This window comes from Cryptotermes secundus, unplaced genomic scaffold (assembly GCF_002891405.2).
Source record: "Cryptotermes secundus unplaced genomic scaffold, Csec_1.0 scaffold448, whole genome shotgun sequence".
Classification (NCBI taxonomy): Eukaryota; Metazoa; Arthropoda; class Insecta; order Blattodea; family Kalotermitidae; genus Cryptotermes; species Cryptotermes secundus.
Window position 1 is genome coordinate 28,910 of NW_019731577.1, and position 18,309 is coordinate 47,218.

Consider the following 18,309-nt stretch of genomic DNA (forward strand, 5'->3'; position numbering starts at 1 on the left):
ATAATTAATTAATCAAGCAATGTCATGAATACTTAGCAAGTAGTGGGATGTAGCTCCACGTATTCATAACTCTGAGATGAGTGGTCAGCTTCATGACCCGGGCGCTCTAATCCACGGGAAAACTTTGCGGTACCCGCTGGAAAGCAGGGCTGAGTAGGGCCCAGAGCCGGTCTGGAAGCAGTAAAGTATCTGTACCCCTCCCCGCAATCGAATCCCGATCTTCTAGCCCTGCGGATCCAAAACTTTTTCAGGTCACCGCCCGCTTGGTTCCATAAACTCATCCCCAGTGCCCCTAACCTATACTATAAGAAGCATTCTTCATAACAGCGGTTGGCACAACCTATTACCTACCTACCTACCTACCTACCTACCTACCTACCTACCTGCCTACCTTTTATCATTTATCTACCTATCTATCTACGGCTCTACGGCCCTTTGTTGGGCCTTGGCCGCTTTTCAGTGTCTTGATCATTTTACACAGCCAGTAGGACCCCTTGGACGGGGGATCAGTTTGTCGCAAGGCCGTTACCTGCACACAGGTCAGCACAAACACAGAATAAACGCGCATAGACATCTATGCATCAAGTGGGATTCGAACCCATGATCCCAGTGCTTGAGTGGGCGAAGACATTTCATGCCTTTGACCGAGAAGCCACTGTAATCGGCTGCACAACCCACTAAGGAAGATAACAACAAGAAGCTGCATTTAGTAACTACCTCACTGTTAGTAAATTCTTAATGTGGTGGATGGGCTTGATGAAGTGACACCAGTTTCCCAGTGTCTGGTCTAAACTCACTTCAATCATAAATAAGCGAACAATGCGCTCGGAGGGGCCACCTCCAGCGCCCCCTGTCGCCCCCTTGTCACTCAGCGCCACTCTAGGTAATCCCACCGCCCCCAGGGGGCAGTACGGCCCACTTTGAGAACCACTGGCCTAGCCCATCTCCTAGTAATTGTACTGACTGCGCTCCTGTGGGTAAAGCACATTGAACTTGAAATGTTGATATGATGAATATATGATAATTTTCGAACCCATTAGCGATGTATGTCATGAGAAGGATTATGATATTATCAGATATCTGTGTTGCCAGAGTCGAGCACGTTCATTACAGCTGTTTACTTCCATTTGTGACCTATTTACTGACTCTCACTCGTATTTCGACTTCCTGAATGGACGCTGTCGTCGGGTGAGTTGTTCGCCTCCTTCGTATTCGGCAGATTCAGGGTTCGAATCTCAGGCGGTACACCGGTTATCCTGACTGAGCTTTTTCGGGGTTTTCCTTGGTCCTTTCGGACAAATGCTAGGACAATACCTTAAATTGCGCCATGACAACTTCCTTCAACGTTATTTCCAAACATTCGACTCTATATGCTCATGGCGCCGTTAAATAAACTACAAATAGTCTTAGAAGGACACGCCATCCAGTAGAAACAAGTTAATAAATAAACAATAAAGAATAAACTTGTTTACAAGGGATTGCTCGTCATTCCAAGATTATTAAAAGCGTAACGATAGAGATGGTAAAACAGATAAAGTTGCTCCTGTGCTTGTCTAATTACGTATTGGTGAGTTGATTTATGGATGCACATTTTCTTGAACTCGGCACTAGTTGGAGTTGAGTGGTCAGCTTCAAGTCCCTGCCGCTTTACCTTCGAGGAAGGAGCCCCCGGTACCCATTGGAGAGGAGGCTGCGTAACCGTCCCACTGCTACGCAACTTATTTGAATGTAATTAACTTTATTAATTTGAAATCTTAATTGTTCAAAATGAAATGCAATGAACAAGTGTAGTGAGACATAGGTCCATTCTTGTATGCAAGAGTTAGCGTCTTCCCACGCTTACAGCAGAAACAGGAAGACACCCGTCAAATGTTTATTAGAGGAAAGTTACGTGAAAGAATAACTAAAGAATTCTTTGTGAATTCAATACTTGGCAGTTTGTGCATGCCATAACTTAAAAAGAGTGAAGGTTTTATGACCCCACGCCACGCTTCACATTTGTCAAAATTCTGACAAAAATACATTGGAGTCAAAAATCCTTAAACCCTTGTAAGCTTTAAACGGAGTGGAGGAATATCTAATTAAGATACTCCTATTTTTCAAATATAACCAATCACTAAAATTTAAGGGTGTGACAGAGCAGAGACGCTGAGGAAACAAGGACTTGAAGGTCCGAGTAAAATCAGTTGTCGAAGTCAATCACAAACCGGAACTCGTAAGAACCAGACGTGAAAGTCACGTACCGGGAATCGTAGGAAAGACGTAAAGTCTCACACTCCGGCCCTTGAGAAAATATACTGGTAGTACTCAGTAGTAAAGTGTTAACCACTTAGATTGAAACAAGTAATAATAATAATAATAAATTTAAAACTGAAAAGTGGTTTAGTTACAAAAGTGTCTCAACAAGTATTCAATTGTGAAGTGTTAAACGGTGACTGACAAGTGTTGAATAATAATACATCTGAATGTGAATGTGCTTTGGTAGTCTGTGTTATTTCTGCTTCTTTGAGTGTGGCCCGTATAAGGCTCTGAGATAAGAGAACCCAGCTCTACCGAACCCAAAAACCTCACCCCTTTAGAAACCGACGAACCCCGAGATAAAAATTTACTACAAGAAAGATCACAATTAAGTAGAAACAAGAAGGTAGGTGAGAAGGACTGTTAAAAAGGTGACTTCAAGAAGAGGAGGCGAGAAGAGGACAGTTAAAGCTGGGTGGGCCCTAGAGTCGGTCTGGACGACGTGGGGAAGAGAAAATTCTAGACCCTATCGGGACTCAAACTCCGAACCCTCCGTCGTCCAACCCGTAGCCAGTCTCTATACCTACTGAGCTATCCCGGCTCCATAAGGATGAAGAAGTCTCATTTTTGAGGTTCATTCTTGAGGTTCTCACAGTGGTGACTGTGGAGAGTACTATCTTCAGTGATGAGAGGACAAGCAGTTTGCAGAGTACAAGGCGTTATAACCCAGATGATCTTACTGTTCAAATTATTTCATATTCATTTATGGCTCTATCAACGAAGACCCGGGATAGCGTAGTCGGTATAGCGACTAGCTACGGGCTGGATGGCTGATGGGTCGCAGTTCGAGTCCCGGCATGCATACGTTGTCCAGAGAGGTTCTAGGCATCACCTAGCCTATCCAATGAGGACCGGGACCCTTTTTTGCCAGGGATAAAGCGGCCGGGGCATGAATCTGACAATTCATTTCCAGCTAGTGCGGAAATGAATCTGACCATTCATTTCCAGCTAGTGCGGAGGACAAGAATACGTGGATCTATACAACTACTCCCCCATACGTCTTCATGGCGCAGTGCTTAATTAAACACAAGGACGACTTTACCTTTTCCCTTCGACTTAATGGTGCTGACAGTACTTCAGACAATACAGTGTCGACTGATTAATATTACATTATGAACTACAGAGGGTGTGTCGTAACATGAGGTACAGCGGCCTCCGTAGTCTAGAGGTAACGTTCCCACTTCATGACTCGTAGTACGCGGGTTCAAATACCCGGCGGAGGTCGTCGAATTTTTAAGGGCGGAAAAATTCAGGGAACAAGTCCTCCGGGAGGGACTTTAAGCCGTGGGCCCCGTGTCGTAGCTTTACGGCACGTAAAAGAACCTCATACCTCCAAAGGAGGTCACTGAGCCAAATTCAAGGACGTTTCCCGCCCAACAGCAGTCACTAATACCTCCGGTAGATGGGGGAAGCATTATAGATACTTCTCAGCCAGTAGAGCCGGTCTCGCTTGCTCGGCGGGACTGATGGTAAGCACCAATACCGGTAGGATATAGAGACCGGTAGAAATCATAGAGGGAAGCACAATGGACCACTACAGGTCTAAGTGCATGGGAAACCCACCCTCTCTAATAACTAACTAACTAACTAACATGAGGTACTATTCCAACATTTTCCTCGAATAACTAATAAACACTACGAGAAACCTCAGTCAGGAGAGCCCGTCTCTTGGCCGAGATATTTCGAAATGAAAAGTATAATCGTATGCAAACGTAGTTATCCCTGTATTTAAGACCAGGTCAATTACATTTTCTCTCAATGTGCGAAACTATTGGGTCTAGTTCGTAACATTACCTACAATTTCTCTTCGCTAGACTGTATGTTCAGTTTGTACACTACGTTAGTTAGGTCTAAACTTGAATATGCGTCCGTAGTCTGGAATTCGATTACGTCAACTGATGCCAACAAGCTGGAACGCATCCAGCAGAGGTTTGCGGCCCTTTGTTTTAAACGTTTCTTTCCTAAAGTTCACTACAATTATTCTCTTGCTCTTGAGGAGTTAAAATTACATACTTTATGTACTAGGAGACATCGCCTTGATGCTCTCTTTCTTATTCAAGTTTATTTTGGCTCTAAATTCTGCCCTTCTGCCCTGGAAATTGTTGGTCTCCGAGTTCCTGCTCGGTATATCAGAGATTTTGCATTGTTCAATGTTTGCCCTTTATTTAAGAATTGTCCCTCTGCTAGATGCGCAGCAGCTGCTAATGTTGTCTGCAGGGAGGTTGACGTATTCGGAGCCAGGAATGTTCTACCCAAACAAATTTTAAATACAGTATAACTGTTAGTATTTTTCTTATTTGCATGTTCAGTAAAGCAAAATGAATTACGTAATTTTCCTCAGAAAATCTATACTATTCAATTCTTAATTAAATATTAATGTTTCATTCCTCTATTCGTAATAGCACTTAGTTTAATGAAATGGAATTATTATTACTGTTATAATTATCACTTATTTGTTTGTTTACTTTTATTTTTATTCATTATTATTTCTTCCAATTACTTAACTGTAATTTGTATTTGACTTTTAATAAGTTTGTATGTAATGTAATTCAGTCATCTACACTGTGCTGAGTCTGTAATTGGCCTTGCGGCTGTTGACTCGGCACATTAATAATAAAGAATTGAATTGAATTGAATTATGCCATGAAGGCATACTGGAGAGTGGCGGTATAGCTCCACCATTCTCGACCTCGGCACTAGACGTACGAGTGGTCAGCTTCAGGCTCCTGCCGCTTTACCTCCAGGGATAGGAGGCTGCGTGAAACCCAGAGCCGGTCTAGACGGTATGGAAAACAGAAAAATCTCTTCCCCTTGCCGGAAATCAAACCCTGGTAGTCCAGCCCATAGACTTGTCACTATACCGACTGATCTATCCGTTAAACTTTTATGTCCCAACGTCAGGGACGCATAAAGAGATCTCTGACGGCTGTCAAAGACAGCTTCGCTGGGCAGGTGTTTTGACATAAATATGTTGCGTGCTGTATCCAGGGACACGCATATGCTCCGTAAACAAGACAAGCAGTTGCGTATGTGCGATGTATATAGAACTTATGTGGGGAGAGGAACCCTGAGAACAAACAGCGCGCACATATTATTGCTTTTTAGTGGCTTTTGTTAAGGGGAGGTTCAAAATGTGACCTCCTGAATTGAAACAGGCCAACATCGGCCATGTCACATGACCAGTTCGCTTATCAGCTTCGGCTAAAACCTTGAGCTTTTCCTTTTACAGCACAGCCCTTATCATGCCCAATCACCTGCTTAAACATATAACTCTACGTACATTTTGACCATACAGCAAATATATGCCTCTCACAATAAACAGGGATTATTTCCCTATATACCATTAACTGACTGGTCTATGTAATAGACATGCAGTGTGTTTTCTGGACGGTAAGAAATTAATTTGTCAGTTTTACTTGTATTCAGATGAATTCCTGACATCACTCGAAATCATGCAACTAACAATTAACCATAAATTTAAAATTATGGGGTTGTGATCTACGACGGTTCTGACAACTTACTATCTGACGCAACGAACAAATGCTTTCCTTGCATACCCAGGATAATGAGAAACGCTGGTACTAGGACTAACACATCTCTGAGGGTGCAGCATCTTGTGGTACTAATGCAGAAATCCACGTCACCATTCCAAAGTTACCAGATTTTACCAGAAATATAACACTGTGTAATCCGCTGAAAGGCAAACCGACATTTCGGAGGAACATATCACGTACATCTTCGGAATCGAAGAATAAGCTAAGGTAGAAACCAGCAACATGAAGCATGTAGCTACGTGGAGGCAACACGCAGCTACATGTTTCATCGTGGTTCCTTGCTCAGTTTATGTTTGGACCATGAAGATGGAAGTGATATGTTCCTGAGACACGCCGGTTGAATTTCAACGGACTACACGGCGTTATATCCCTCAAATCCTATAACTATCTTCAACACTAGATGGGAACCGAAATCGTTTAACAAACAGGTCTTCTCTTGGGTAGTACTACTTTCTGACGGTATTACGTAACAGCAAATATATTTTGGACAGAGTATACGAGGTCGACAGCTTGATGTGTTCCCAGACTCTCTCTTTTTTTTTCAGATTTTAAAGGATTAATTTCTCTTTTCGTCACATCTGTATCAGCAGTTTCAGCACAAAACCGCAGTGAACATTCAATCACTGGGTCATGACAGCAGCTAAACCGTGAAGCCCCGAATACAACAATCAGCCATTCAAACCGTGGCTCAAGAGAGTACTATCCTACATGAAACTAGCCACAAAGATGCAATAGCGTCTGAACAAGAACTCACCACTGGACGCCATCCAGAGCCAATGGACTCCCTGTCCACACCATCGCCGTCCGGGGTGTAGCGCTCCTACTCCACGTTGGAGAGAATTCGGATTCAAATTATGGCTCGGAAACCGACTATCCTGAGAAATTTCATGGTTTTACGAATTCCTCCAAGCAAATGCCGGGATAAGTACCTCAACTTTTCCTACCGCCCCTTTATATTTCATTGTCCGTCGCTGATTCCGTCACTCAGGGCTACAGAGACCGAAACCATTGAGATATCTACACGTAAGTCTAAGTAAATACATACGATTCACTTTAACATCACTCTCCCAGATATGCTCTGATCTCCCGAGAAATTTCTCCTTTCCCGCTTTTCGAACTCAAAATGTTACAGCTACTTATCTCGTCGCGCGTGGTGCACAAGCTGACACAGTATTCTCCTTCATCTGATAGCCTTAATCGTATTTTGTCAAGGGAACTAACTGTACAGCTCCTTAGTGTGCAGTCTTCTTCGTCTGCCGCTACTTCGTTCCCTCTTGGGTCCATATATTCTCTTCATCCATGAACTGGTCGAAAGCGATTTCCGTAAGAGTTAAACAACGACGACTGTATGTGAAGTAGGAAATAGGAAATGCAAAGAAATTCTGCTACTCTAAGTAGTTCTTTCACGGATCGTAGCCATTAATCTTGGGCAGGGTGGGTAGGAGAGAAACGACCCTTAACAGATAAAAGAAGGCAGGATACTTTCCAAAGGATAGAGGGATGCACTCAGAAAAAAAGGAAAAAAAAGGAATTACTGGGTTTTTGGATTTTGTCCATTGTCCAGTATCCTTGGCTGATGTTAGCTCTTCCTAAGTGACCCAACAGAGTAGGTATCTCCCACGTCACCTGAGGACGGAAACAGATCCAGTTTCCGAAAGGTTGTGTTCTCTAGTTTCTAGAATACCGCAAGGTGGAAAAAGTCCAAAAACTCGGTAATTTTGAAAGTTATACACCACGTTGCAACACTTTAGAATCTACAAGAAAAATAACTCCTTACAAGGTTAATGTTTCAGCGGTTTAATGAGTGTCCTAAAGTTGGGGCCTCTATTTAAAAACAAACTCTTTGTTTGTGTTTTGGGTGTTGTATTTTTTTTCTTCTCTCTCTCTGTAATTGTTGTTGTATTTGTTGCAGTTGTTTGTATTTCTCTGTAATTGTTGTAGTTGTTAATCGTATTTGGTTTGTATTCATTGTGGTAGGATGTCCTTATTGTTGTGTTTTGTGTATTGTGTTTTGTTTGAACGTGTTGTCACTTAGTGTAATGTGTGTTACTTGTCTGTTGTGTCCTATTGTGTACTACNACGGCATTCTTATATCACCATGTTTTTTTATGTATCCCCTTAATTTTTTCGTGTCCTACGCAGTCCGTAGCAAGGGAACGGTCATTAGTTCTTCCTGGACTTCTTGTTTACGTTTCAATTTTTTTTTTCCCCCCCAAAACTCCAGGAGGGGGTAAGATGTGTTGCTTGCCGCCCATGCCCTAATGCCTCTCTAAAATATTTCTGAATGTAAGTCACACCTTGAGCTGGCAACCGTATGGAAGAAAAGTCCTGTACATAACGAAATCTCTGGTACGGTTATTTTGGTTTCTGCCGGACACTGAAAATGATCCTAATAACTTTCTAACGATTATGCGACTGAGTCAGCACTTGATGATGTATCCTCAAAAGGTTTCAGTACAGGAAGAAACCCAGCAAAACACAACAGAAGTTCAATAAAACACAGACGTGTATGAGTCACACATTCCAAACCAGACAGAACTCTTCAGCAACATTCCAAACAAGGAGAGAAGTGTAGCATTTTTCGCATTTCTCTGAGAGAGATGTTTCGTTCTAGCACGCCAGTTCTGCATGCACACCACGCGAACTTCCACATATTATGACCGATCATGACCTTCGTTCCAAGATAAACACTGTTATAATTCTCTGCGTAGCCGCTACAGGACCACCCAATTTACATTCCTTTGTCAACCTCAGCGCGCACTCCTGTGTAAAAAAAAATAGAGATTTCGCGGGCCTCAGGGCACTGAAGAATGTGGTGTCATGCGGATGTGTATTAAGACGAGTTGTTATTTATTAGAACCAGAGAAAGAGGGCGTAAAACACGCTGGTTTTATTGTTCCTAAAACTCCCTCCACCCTCTCATGCTAGACAAGTTGCATGTCTGACTCACGCGAGGCTCTAATCCAGTGGTTTCCATAGTGAGCCGTACCGCCTCCATGGGGGAGGGGAGGGGAGGGACGGTGGCGGAGAGATTAATAGGCAAGGGGGCGGCACGGTGGTGCCGGAGGTGGCCCCTCCGAGAGCGTTGTTCGCTCATTTACGACTGAAGTGAGTTTAGACCAGACACTGGGAAACTGGTATCACTTCATCAAGCCCATCCATAGCATTAAGAATTTATTAACAGTGAAGTAGTTACTGTTATTGTTATCTTTCTTAGTGGGTTGTGCAAACCGCTGTTCTGAAGAAGAAGGCACTGATGATGAGTTTGTGGAACCAAGTGGGCGGTGGCCCAAAAAAGTTTTGGGCCCACTGCTCTACAACATGGACTACTTCGCCTGTACCTTAATCCGCCCCCTGAAAACGACGTCCAAATTTCAAATGTTTGCATCTTTGTGTGCTAAATCGTTATTTCAAGGATGGGCAATTTTTACTCTGGGACCCCATGGGACCATTTCAGAGTGACAGCGAGTCGGAGAGCCTAGAAAGAACTCAGTTCTTCAAAAACATATCTCTCGCTCATGAACCTGAGCCCTTCTTGAGAATCCGGCAATTGTGCAGCTACTCAAGATCTTCCCAGCATTTTAAGGAACCTCAAGGTTCATTACCGAGTTCACAAGAGCCCTCCAACGGTCCCTATGCTGAGCCGGATCAATCGAATCCATACCATCCCATCCTATCTCTGTAAGATCCATTTTAATATTGTCCACCCATCTACGCCTTGGTCTTTCCTGTGGTCTCTTTCCATCTGACTTTCCCACCGATATCCTATATGCATTCCTCTTCTCCCTTATTCGTGCTACATGCCCTGCTCACCTCATCCTCCTTGACTTGATCATTCTAATTATACTTGGAGAAAAGTACAAGTTATGAAGCTCCTCATTGCGGAGTTTTCTCCAACCTCCTGTCACTTCATCTCTCTTCGGCCCAAATATTCTCAACACCCTGTTCTCAAACACCCTCATTCTATGTTCCTCTCTTTCTTAAGGACACAGGCCAAGTTTCACACCCATACAGAATCACACGCAAAACTATAATTTTCTATGTTCTAATTTTTATGTTTCTGGACAGCAGACGAGAAGACCAGTGGTTCATCTGTTACGTCGAAACCCACACTGATGATCCCCAATAATTTCATCTATGTATGGACTTAACTTTGAGAGAGGAATACTGGATAAAAATTTGTTTCGAACTTAATAACAATGATATCCCCCCATAATTACTACAGTCAGATTTATCACCCTTCTTGTGAACTGGTACAATAATAGACTCCTTCCACTGACCAGGCAATTTTTCCTTGTGCCAAATAGAATAGATCTTAGCATGTATTATTTCGCCTCCTGTTTGAATAACTTCTGCCGGAACTTGGTCTCTACCTGGAGATTTTTACCTTTTCAGTTTTGCAACAGCAATTTCAACCTCAAAAGGGCTAGGATCAGGGACTAACGGCTCAGCTGTATGGATTTCTATTTGCCTAACATCACTGACCCTATGCACGTACATTCAATAACTGAGACAAGTAGTTCTTCCTCATATTCAAAATGCTGTGGGGATCTGCAAGCAGATCACCATTCTCATCCCTCACTAAGTTACTCGGGTCAGAATTTCTTGGGACTCGCGACTGTATTTTACTGTCTCACATTTGAGACTTCCTTTCTCGTCGCCTCCTAAATAATAAGTCCAAGTTCATGTCACATTGCGACTGACGGTCCGTCAGTCTGTCTATCTTGGTGTCGAGCCCCGACTGGGGTTCATGACCAGATTTTGTTTTTCTTTTTTTTCTTATATGAAAGTTACTGTCCTGGTCAATTGGGGCGCCCTCTCTGACTAGAGGTTGGGTCTGTCATATCTCAGTCATAGTCTGTGTTAGTAAGTCCACTGTCAGTATTTACATGTAAATATATGTAAATACTGACAATGAACTTACTAACACAGACTATGACTGACAAATGACAGACCTAAATAATAACGCAAAATCGACTCCATGTGTAGCCTCGGCACGGACCACATAGAGAACACCTCTCCAAACAGTTATTCTATTGTTACATGACGTAGCTATCGGCACGGACCTCATAAAGAACACCGACTCCCAGTTACTCCACTGATGCGTGTTACGAAGCTGTTGCCTACCAATGGACCTGTCTGCAGAGCCGTTTCCTAGCATCGGGCTATCTCTGATGACTTCTTGCCTTGAGCAAATACGTCACAATAATAATAATAATAATAAGAGAAATTAACATAAATAACACACACGCTGCTCTTGCTTCCGTGTTAACTTTTTAGGTTTTTTTTAAGTTTCATTGTCGTAGGGAAGCGAAACATTATTAAAGATACAATGCGTTCAACCATCAAGGAAACCTGGCAACAGGGCTGAGCGGACACAACATTCCTCATAGAGCGCTGCTGTAATTCCCTATAGAAAAATGAGTCATTATGGCTGATAAATGTGCGCCGTCAGATGGTCTGATCTTGTCACTGCGGTTAAGTCGCATTAGTAGTCAGTCTGTGTTAGAGGTGTCGATAGGCGGTCGACATTTATACTGAAATGAATTTCACTATTGAACAGCGTGTTTATTGTCGGAACTTTTGCAAGAAAAAAAAACTTACAGAATATGTATCTGTACGTTTCGTCGTAAATATCCTGACTCGCCAGTTCCCACAAAGTCGTGCGTATCCAAGCTTGTGAAAAAGTGGCGGGCCACAGGTTCAGTGTGCGTCATAACGAAGCAATCGAAGGGGATTGTGCTGACTGAAGAAAATGTTTGAGATATTGAGGCACGACTACAGATCAGTCCTCGAAAATCGTTAAGACGCTTAGCACAGGAAACCTTTGTTTCGCTAGGATCTGCCTCCACAGCCACAAAATTAATCAAATTTCGCCCGTATAAAACAAAAGTTGTGCATGAGCTGAAACAAACAGAGAATGCAGCAAGAATTCGTTTTTGCAACGGACTGCTGTAAAATGCGCAACAGTGGAATTATGGATCCACAGCTTCTGTTCATGGCTGATGAGGCGTGATATCACGTTAGTGGCCATGTCAGTGCACAAAATGTAAGAATATGGAGCGACAGAAATCCTCACGCTATACAGCAAGTGCCATTACATAGTGAAAAGGTGGGGGTGTGCTGTGCTGTAAGTCCGCGGCGAATCACTGGCCCCTTATTTTCCCACGAAACCGTGAACTCTGACCGCTACGTTAATGATATACTGAATCCGTTCTTCAATCAGCCAACTGCTGAAGAAAGACAAAGTGGGCACTTTCAGCAAGACAACGCTACAGCACATGCGGCTAATGCAACGATAGTCGCAATACGGGAAGTGTTTGAAAACAGAATAATCAGCGGAGGACTGTAGCCTCCCAGATCTGTTTTTGCAATTTTTATTTTTGGGGAAACCTGAAGGGCAAAGTCTGCAAGAATAAACCTCGCAGCACTGAAGCTCTGCAGAATGAAATAACACGCCACTTTTTCACAAGCTTGGATACAGACGACTTTGTGGGAGCTGGAGAGTCAGGATATTTACGACGAAACTTACGGTTACACTTCCTTTAAGTTTTTTCTTTGCAAAAGTTTCGACAATAAACACACGCTGTTCAATAGTGAACTTCATTTCAGTATAACTATCGACCGCCTAACGACACCTCTAACACAGACTAGTAATGTGACTTGAATGAATGAATGTACAAGGGGTGGGCCCTCTTGGCCCTTGCACCGCGACCACAGTGATCTATTGTGCCTCCCCTTCTGATTATTCCCTCAGCAATCCTGCGCTTCGAATGAAACGCAGGATTTTGTACGTTGGGACGTCGAAATAGTCACTTGGTTCCATAAAATATCGACCCAAATGACGTAATCTTAAATAAGCTAAGGCCTTACATTCACACAGGATATGTGTGGCTGCTTCATTTTCTACTTGATACCTCTCACAAGTTGGACTGCTACTTAGTCCCAGTTCGAAGAGGTGTCCTTTAAGGTGACAGTGTCCTGTACGCAGTCCTACCACCCATCGTAGCTGGTTCCTCTTTAACTTCAACAGTTATTAATGTGACTTACTGCAGTGACAAGATCAGACCACCTGACAGCGAGCGTTTATCAGCTCTAATGACTCATTCTGCTATTGGCAGTTACAGCAGAATTCTGTGTGAAATGTTGAGCCCGCTATATGCTCCTGCCAGGTTTCTTCGATGGTTGAACGCCCTGTATAATTACGTTAAAGATCGTTGATGCTATCTCTAATTCGGTCAACCTGTGAAAGATTGCCCCTAGAAGCGTCATACGGGATACCACGTTGAACGCACATAACTTTCCATCCTCAAAGTTGCCTATGCAAGTCACAACGTATCCAGGTTCATGGACTGGCCCAAGAATAAGTTATTTCGGGATATAACGCTGCGTACTCAGGTACAAATTCATTGCACTCATGAATACGCTTATTAAATACTATTAGAATCATCAAATAAAGGAGGATAAGATAGGCTGGGTATGTTGCATGCATAGGCGGGAGAACAACTGCGTACAATGTTGGTCGGTCGGTCGGTCGGTCGATCGTTGTTGTTGTTTTTGTTTTTAAAGAACCCCTGGAAGAAACAGATTGCTAGGGCGACCTAGACGTAGTTGGGATGGTAATATTAAAATGTATCTTAAAAAATATAATAGGAGGGTGTGGGCTGGATGTATTTGGCCCAGGATAAAGGCCAGTAAAGGGCTCTTACGAATACGGCAATGTTCCTTCAGGGCATATAAAATGCGAGAAATTTCTTCAGTACTTCAATTCCATCAGCTGATCAACACAATGGCAACACGCTACAATATTCGACGGTACAACGACATGATATCTTGTTTGCTTCCTCTCTTTCATAGAATATTCATCGTATTCACAGGGCTATTATCCGTCTTAAACACCCCTATCTACATACTAATGCCTAAATACGGACTGGCCTCAATAGAGCCTGAGCTAACCAGCCTAAACCAGTATGTCAGCCAGAAACGGCCTGGCGCTACGAACCAATCACGAAACAAAACACTGCAGCTGAATCCGCAAACTCTTCATATTCGCTTATGCTTCCAATGATAGAAAGAGGGCCGGATTTCCGAGGGAGCGACGGGGTGCTCGCCCCAGGACCTCCACAAAACAGAAACACAATTCACAGATTTCATTTGGGCATTTCCTTTTATAACCTCACGAAAATTTAGTTTGTGTTTTAGTTTGTAAATAAGAACAAGAAAAGTTATAACTTAAATTGCTGTTGCTGATAGGGACCTCCACATTTTGATTACCCCAAGTCGCCCCCCCCCCACAACTGTAAATCCGGCTCCGGGCAGAAATAACGGCCTTGTATACAAATTCGTGTCGCCGTTACATTGGTGGCCTACAAAATATAAAACGTGACTTCGATCCTGAAGATGGAGGCGAAATATTCCTCCGAAATGCTCGTATCCACCTACAAGAATATGCAGCACAGAAAACACAGCTCCCCTATTGTTGTAGAGGCGTGTTACCACACAGTTGTCTAGCAAACAGTCTCGGCGCGGACCACATATAAAACACCTTTCATTCTTGTTGCGTATTGTTATAGTCGCATATTTATTGGTCCGATATCCATCTACGGATGTCCTTCTATTGCTGAGAGCGTAGCTTCGGGACTGTGTTTATTGAGTCGTTGCCTAGCAATGGTCATATACGTCACAATATAAACCAGGGTGTTTCTAAAGATAGCTGTGGAACTATCACAGAACGGTTCCATACTCTAAGCGCCTAGGTTCTACAGCCAAAAATTATAATCTCAACAACTAAAAGTATATGACCGGCTATTTCTTCTACATATATAAAATAAATAATAAAGTCAACAATGAGATGACAGCTCTGAAATTACGCAATTTCGAGTTACCACAATAACGAATTGGCAACAGTTAACACGTCGCATGAACATAAGTCATGCAGCAGCTCAAAAACGAGCGCGTAGTACTTTGTTTCAGTGTATCTTGCATATTCTGTGAGCACTGTTAATGTTCTAATGTGGATATATGAAGTGTAGTATACTCTATAAAGGAGGCGGTTTACGGTTGATTATTTGCGCGTGTTATTCGTGGGAGGTGGCGTTAAACGTCAGCCTCAACGTATCGTTTGATAATATGTATGACTGAAAGGAAATGGGGGGGGGGCAGGGGAAGATGTCCTTATGAAAGCTTACATAACAAATGATTAGGCTTCCCACTAAATGACCGCTTACTTCCATATTCTTTCCAACTCATTATTCACCAGTCACCCCACCATTCGACAAGATTCTGTAGTTGGACCTACTGAGACAGTCGTTAACAAACCATAAATTTACAAAAAAAACGGTTAATGCCTTTTAGGGAAATGATCTGTTTACCGTCAGAATCATACCAAACACACTGTGTGGGCAAAATGCATTAATTTTTAACGTTGGCACAGATGGCAGTTAACAGTTACCAGTGCTTTCACGGGTTAACATCGCTGTAGTAATAATCAACGTTAATTAATATCTAGAATATCTTCCTATCTGTTTCCCGACGGCAAACACTGGAGTAAACTTAAATGAGGCACCATCTTCTGGTATATAAAATATATAAATAAAACTATACATGTAGAAAGGGGCACGCGATAACGTAGTTGGTTGAGGCACTATGCTACAAGCCGGAAGGTCGCGGGTTCAAGTCCCGATGAGGTCATTGGAATTTTTTTTTCAATTAACCTAATCCTTCCGGCCGCACTATTGCCCTGGGGTCGACTCAGCCTCTAACAAAAATGAGTACCAAGAATATTCTTGGGGGTAAAGGGCGGCCGGCGCGTACGGCTGACAACCTTGTCGCCATCTATGAGCCGACTGTCTAGAAAATGTGGAAACCTCAACATCTCACAACCCTATGGGCCTCCATGCCTGTTACAAGGATACATTTACTTCTTTTATACATGTAGAAATACAAACGTTGTCTATAAATTTGTATGAATAACAACTCGAGTGAAACAAATGTAGAGCCAGAAGTAAAATGGAAAATAAATGGGAACTACATAAATACGGGCACAACTTTACAACACGGTGACCAATTATTAGGCAACTTTTAACTGAATAATGTCTGAATTAAGAAATAAAAAAAAATCATTTCCGTATTTGTACATGTTTCAGTTATTTCCCTTACCAGCTCGAATTCAATGACAAGTTAGGTAAGGTTGGTTATCTTCGATTTACAATAGGCTTCTATCTGGGTCTAGCAAGCATAAATAAAACATTACTTTTTCGAGAACTTTGTTGGCCGAGTACGTCATACGTTTCTGCTAAAAGGGATTACGTGCCCATCGTAAAACTGTTTAAGGACATAACTGAATTAGTAATGAGCTGTAGTGTGTCATTTCACTTTCCTGAACATCTCGCTACTCTGGTTGCCCTGTGACAAAATCTGTATTGCGCCATGCCACAAGATATTTTGGATGAAGAACGAAAATATGTTTTTTCATATGATTCATTTTCCCGATATATTATCAATATGAAATTAAAATTCAAGTTACCATTTAAATGCAACTTGATAATAAGATATGCTTTGATGGTAACGTATATCTTAATTTCACAAAGAAATTCAATTTTAGATCATGGAGCGAAATTGGGTTTCTGTTTTATATACAGGTACTTATATTGGTAGGAATTCATTTGGATCGATTCAGTCTCTTTCATTTTTCAGCATAAGGAAAGCATAACTAGTTCTAATGACAGGTCTAATTGTAATCGCAAACATTACCCTCACATCACCTACTCTCGATTACACAGTTTAAAAAAAACAGATACATCTACAACCAGCAAAGAAATGTTATGGAACAAGAGTGTTCTCGTACCCCTGCTTGGAGATATATCCCGTTACTTATTCACCTCACCTAGCCAAATAATGATCAATGTGACCTACATGTCTCTTCTTGACACCCCTGAATATTTTCGAGAAATTTCGTAAATCGTTAAACAGTTCACATTAACATAACATGAAACCATATCAATGAGAGGCGCTATTGAACCTTTGCAAGAAGTTCATTTATAACAGCTGTGAATGAAACAAACAATACATTCGTTGACACTGCACAATACTAGATTGGTATTATCCAATTAATTGCATACTCACAGCCATCACCAGCTCGAAGGGATACTTATACACCCGTACAGGCGACTGGTACTTCTGTACCATTTTAAGTCCACGTATCTCCACTGGATTTAGTAATTAAAAGTCGATTTATCGTATATTCGTCACTCACAACACTTCCGTCTGGCCTTCCACAAACACGACGGAAGACTAACTGGTCACATTAATGTCCACTGGAGAGCGCTGGAAACACAAATCGCGAAAATGTTATACACGTGAAATTTATGTTTAATTTTAAGCTCTCTGTATGAAATCATGGTTCTGAAAAGTTTGTGGTAGCAACAATTTGTATTCTCAAATTGTAATAAATCCCGACACATCTTTTACAACGCCTATGAAACTCCACACAAGAGCACTATATTTTTTGATCGCAGGAATACAGTCATGTGATGAAGTCACATTCTACACTGTCAAAAAAGGCATCTAAATTTCTCCCCCACCATCGCTGAACACTACGCTTTAAATACAAGCATAATTCTATATTCAGCGATAAAACGTGTAGTCCGTCGAAAGAGAATCGACGTTTCGGAGGAACATGTTGCCTTCTTCACGCTGATTTCTTGCTTGGCTTGTTCTTCGACCCTGAAGATAAAGGCGACACGGTCCTCCGAAACGTCGATTGACTTTGAACGGACCACACGCCGTTTATCCCAGAAGATAGAATACTTCATAACCACCGCTGTGAGAACCTAAAGCCCTATGTACGGCAAAAACGCAGCTAAAACTCGCACACAGTGTGAACTAACTCCATGAAGCTGAAACCTTCTTGAGAAGCCGCCAGTTTTGTAGTTACTCAAGAATTTATCTGCATTTTATGGAACCACAAGAGCCATACACCGGTCCTCATGCTGAGCCAGATCAAGCCACTCCATACTGCACTAACATATATAAGATCCATTTTAATATTGTCACGAGTTTCGGGTGCGTGACTTATAAGACGGGGTTTGAATTGGCTGATTGGAGTTATTGATCACTCACAGGTCGTAACTACAAGTAAGTATAACACTCTTACCGATTCTCACACTACAAATCACTCCACACTGAATCTGCTCAGTGTCCTGTCACTGGTCTTCACTATCCGTTTCCTGGCAACGGATTTATTATAGTCTTGCAGTAACTCTTAGCTCAAGTCAAAGCCAAAGTCAAAGTCACATTGCGACTGACGGTCTGTCAATCAGTCAGTAAGTCTTGGTTTCGAGCCCTATCTGGGGCTCATGATCAGATAGTTATGGTTTTGTTTTTGTAGGGCGCACTCTCCGAAGAGAGAACAGATCAGAGTCATAGTCTGTAGCAGTAAGACATTTGTCATAATGTA

At 42.3% G+C, this 18,309-nt stretch overlaps 1 protein-coding gene across 1 annotated transcript in view; it reads right to left on the reverse strand.

Moving 5' to 3' along the window:
- Window positions 1-17,137, reverse strand: part of LOC111867146 (protein real-time) — a 43,457-nt gene extending 26,320 nt beyond the window's left edge. The window contains exon 1 of the mRNA XM_023856715.2: window positions 16,977-17,137. Within this exon, the coding sequence (XP_023712483.2) occupies window positions 16,977-17,039 (63 nt within the window). The 5' untranslated portion in view covers window positions 17,040-17,137. The remainder of the gene's footprint in view (window positions 1-16,976) is intronic.
- Window positions 17,138-18,309: the final 1,172 nt, after the last annotated feature.